Source organism: Drosophila guanche, unplaced genomic scaffold (genome assembly GCF_900245975.1).
Source record: "Drosophila guanche unplaced genomic scaffold, DGUA_6, whole genome shotgun sequence".
Lineage (NCBI taxonomy): Eukaryota > Metazoa > Arthropoda > Insecta > Diptera > Drosophilidae > Drosophila > Drosophila guanche.
In genome coordinates, this window is record NW_022995748.1 from 2,490,353 (window position 1) to 2,494,521 (window position 4,169).

Here is a 4,169-nt window from a genome sequence, read left to right on the forward strand (position 1 = left end):
TATGCAATGCGATCGACGATCGACGATCGCACATCGCTCACTTGTCGTCTGCTCTGTGCCCACAGATCATATCTTCTGCTCCACATCAGCGCTGCGATTAAGCAATATGTTTTGGGCCATGTTGAAGCATTTGGCAGCCATAGACTAACCCACACTTACACCCCACTATCTGCAGTCGGATCTCGCTCTTATTCGGGGTTACGAAATCCAAATCCAAATCGAAATCGAAAATCTGCACTGAGCTGGTGCTGGCACTGGCGCTGGCACTGGCGCTGGCGATGTGTGTGCGGGAGAGTTACCAAGATTAATGTTGATGCTTTTTCAATTACAACTCTGGCAGCATACAAATTTGGAGTAAAACGTAATCGGCCGTAATCTCAGACGTCCTAAACGACCGAATCGACCACGACTCCTCGACTCCTCGACTCCAGCCTTCCACTGACTGACTGCCTAAGTGGCTGCTGGCTGCCTGAACTGAGCCGAGCCCAACCCGCTCCGATCAGCTCCTCGACTCCACTGCACTCCACTCCACTCGGTATTGGATTTCCTAATGTTTGTTTTGCATGAGCTTTTTGTCTTTCTTTCTTTTTCCATTTCTGTGTGACATGCGCCGCTCGCTGATTGCCTCCTCCTCGTAGTCGTCGATGCCGTTTGCCATCGTCTTGGTCTTGGTCTTGGTCTTGGTCGACGTTGTCGTTGTCGTTGTCGTTGTCTTAGCAATTACAAATGCCGCGACTTGTATCATGGCCCGCCATCGATTTGTATGGCATGGAATTGGAATCGAAATCGGAATCGCATCGCATCGCATCGCATCCCATTCCATCCCATCAGGTGAGGCCTTCGATCGCATCTGGGGTTTTGTCTTGGGTTCCTTTTGTCAATTGCAATTTGTTATCGTGTTGGACTAATGGGGAATGGAGGGTAATGCGACTCAGGTGGCTCGCGATTCAATCAAAAGGATTTGCATCCAGCGAAGCGCACTGAGCTGGCTGACTCCAGCGGTTGCCTCAGTCCGATGTGATTCTTTCCTCAACAACTGATTACAGCCAGGACAATGGCTGAAGTAAGCCAAAGGATGCCGCAAGCAACAATGGGCGGCACAGATCACAGTAGTCGTAGTAGCTCGGTCGCTGTGGTTCTCAGTAGTCACTGGGTCACTGGGTGAGGAGGACAATCCAAGGCCTGGCCGGGCAGACAATCGGGCGACAGGTACAGCGAGTCTGCAATCAGTTCTGACTTCCCATTGTCTCTCCTGCAAGGTGTTTCCCGCACAGCTGATTCTGCTCGTCCATGTCCATTTCTAGAGTATTTTTTTTTTTGCAATTGCACAAGAGACGCGCTCTGATTGCCAAGGAAGTGAGTTTATTGTCCATTGTGTTGGCTGAAACCTTCTAGGAATGCTTTTATTTATGGTCAAACGGTGTGACTTTTTCGGTAAAATGTCGCTAATGGCTCGCTCATTGCAGGACTTGTGACTGTCTTATCAACACACAAACAAAACACAGCACAGATAAACTTCGTCTGGCTTGTCAATCAACAAGGACCCCTCGATAGCAGCCGTTCCTTTCGGCTATCACCTGCACTTCGTGCACGCATGCGCCGAGATCCGTTCGGCAAATACGCAAAAGGATTGGGCACCCGGAAACGTGCAGTGTCGTCTGCAGCTAATTAAATGTTTGCATTGGCAAAAGGTGCAAAATTTGAGACATGTCTCTGATACGGATTTATGGAATATTGAGGGCGGGTTAAGAGGAAGTGCTCGAAATGGAAAGTGTATGATAAATCGGATCCCTGTTTGCATTTGGCAAGGGTGTTTTTGCTCCAAGAACCCGATATGCCCCATTGTATGCCGCCACTCTATTGATTGAGCGGCGAAATACTTCTTTGAGGGCTTCTTCCTGTTGCTGAAAATGCCATGGAACGAAGTAAAACATCTGCAAAGTTCGCTTTGATTTGTTGTAGTTTTATTTGTTATAAAAATAGTTATCTTAAAACTAGTAAAAGTCCTTAACAACAGTTTGTTTAACATAATGAGAATATTCAAGTAAAATTAGATTGTTAAATAAGCTAAAGAACTAAATGATAAATTTGGTCAAATGCTGCGTGATGATGGCGAATTGTACATGAACTTAAGATCTAGATAAATAGAGAGAGACTTGTGGGGAATACTAGTCCTAAGTGTAGCACCAAAACCGAATCGACTTAGTGTTAGAAACACGTTAGCTAGGAGTTCTGAGTGGCGTTATTGTCTGCAGTTTGGTCTTCGCCAGCGGAATGTGTCAGCTATTATTATGCCGTGTCCGGCACAGTCAATGTCGCTCTTGCTCTTGGTCTTGCTCTTGGTCTTGCTCCCAACTACGCAATTGTGATGGTGCAGTTTGAGCTGGAGTGCTTGTTGAGGAGCGACATGCGGGAGAAGGACTTGTGGCACACCTGGCAGGCGTACTTCTTCACGTCCACGTGGGTCTGCTGGTGGGCGCGCAGGTTGGAGCGGTCGGCGAAGGAGCGTGGACAGTCCGGGCACTGGAAGGGCTTCTCGCCGGTGTGGGTGCGGATGTGGCCCTGCAGCAGCCAGGGGCGCGAGAAGGCCTTGCCGCAGATGGGGCACTTGCAGGGCAGCGTGTGGGTGCGAATGTGCATCTTGAGGGCGCCGACGGTGGTGTACAGCTTGCCGCATTCCTCGCAGGAGTGCGTCTTCTTCTCCTGGTTGCACTCGGCGGCCGGGCAGTGGAACTGGCGGTGCTTGGAGAGACCGATGGAGGTGGAGTACATCTTCTGGCACTGGTCACACTTGAAGCGGTAGTTCTTGGCGGCACTCGAGGCGATGCTGGCGGCTGGAGCACTGCTGGCGCTCACGTAGGGGTAGGAGGCCACGCTGCCGCTGCTGGAGCTGGCACTGCTGCTGCGCGCTTCGTCGAAGAGGTGGAAGAGGGCCGGCAGGGGAATGTCGTTGCGCACGGAGAGATCCTCGGGCTCGGAGCTGGCCTCCGAGCCGGGACTCGATGGTGGCGTCATCTGCTGGTAGCTGTACACCGAGTGCGGTGAGGCCATGCAGCTGGCCATTGAGCTGGCCGGCGAGGGGAAGGCGCTCAGGTGGCTGGCGATGTGCGGCTGGTAGCTGCTCCACAGTGCGGAGATCGGGTTGCAGCCGGCAGCCATCACGAAGGCGGACTGATACGGATTGGTCGTGTATCCGGCTGTGGCGGCCGTCAGTCCGCGCATGTGTATGTCGGTGGGCTGGTAATCCGAGTGCTCGGCTTTCGGCGAGAGCAAAGCCGAGCATAGAGGCGAGGCGGAACGCGGAGTCTCCGGGGCCTTGGAGAGATTTAGGACGTATTCGCGCTTGGCGGGTAGTTCGTAATCCTCAAAGTCCTGCTCGCGGCTGGCCTTGCGCTTGAGCGAGAGATCCTGTGGCTGATCCTCCCTGGCAGGCAACACGGCAAACGATGAGTTCTTGGTCAGGGCCAAGGCCTCCGTTTGCTGGTGCTCCTCCACGAAGACGATGGGGCGCTTCTTCAGCGGGCAGCTCTTGTAGTTTGCAGCCATTGTGGTGTGTTAAAGATCGGTTCTGTGTGGTAGTTCCGGGTTTTGCTTCACTGAGAGATCGTTGTTGGGCTTGAGGTGAGTTTTTCTGAGTGTTGTTGCTTCAACGAGCGCTGAGTTTGGTGTGACAGGTCGAGGGCCGAGCACTCTCTTTTATACGCCAGCGCTCGGGGCTGCTGCTGCTCTGTCGCTCTGCGTCTGCATACATTTGGTGGTGGTTCTTCTTCACACACACACACAAACACACACACACACTCGTGCACTAGGTGGCAGGCGCACGTGTGCGTTTGCTACCTACCAGCCACAACAGCAACAGCAACAGCAAGAGCAACAACAACAGGCACATCGCCGCTTTTCCCATACCCTTATTGCGTGTTTCCCATTTGTCGCTCTCCCTCGCTCGCTCGTACTCATGGTCTCTGCTCTACCTGCGCTCTCTCTCCCTGGGAAGTACACCGGAATCCAAAGCAACGGGCATCCAACGCAGGCGCACCCACCCCAAGCGAGAGAGAGAGAGAGCGAGCGAGAGCCTGCGATCCAAGCTCTTCTCTGGTAACTTATGACAGCTTCTCGCTTTCAGAGCTCCAGTCACCTCTGCGAACGATACCATACCCAGGGTTCTCCGA

The 4,169-nt window shown here is 52.7% G+C and overlaps 1 protein-coding gene across 1 annotated transcript; it reads right to left on the reverse strand.

The window, feature by feature from the left end:
• Positions 1–2,245: 2,245 nt before the first annotated feature.
• LOC117584107 (protein snail) lies at positions 2,246–3,657 on the reverse strand. The gene has a single exon (XM_034272855.1). It carries the CDS (start codon positions 3,544–3,546, stop codon positions 2,356–2,358), a length of 1,191 nt encoding a protein of 396 aa, XP_034128746.1. The 5' UTR covers positions 3,547–3,657; the 3' UTR covers positions 2,246–2,355.
• Between the last annotated feature and the right edge of the window lie 512 nt (positions 3,658–4,169).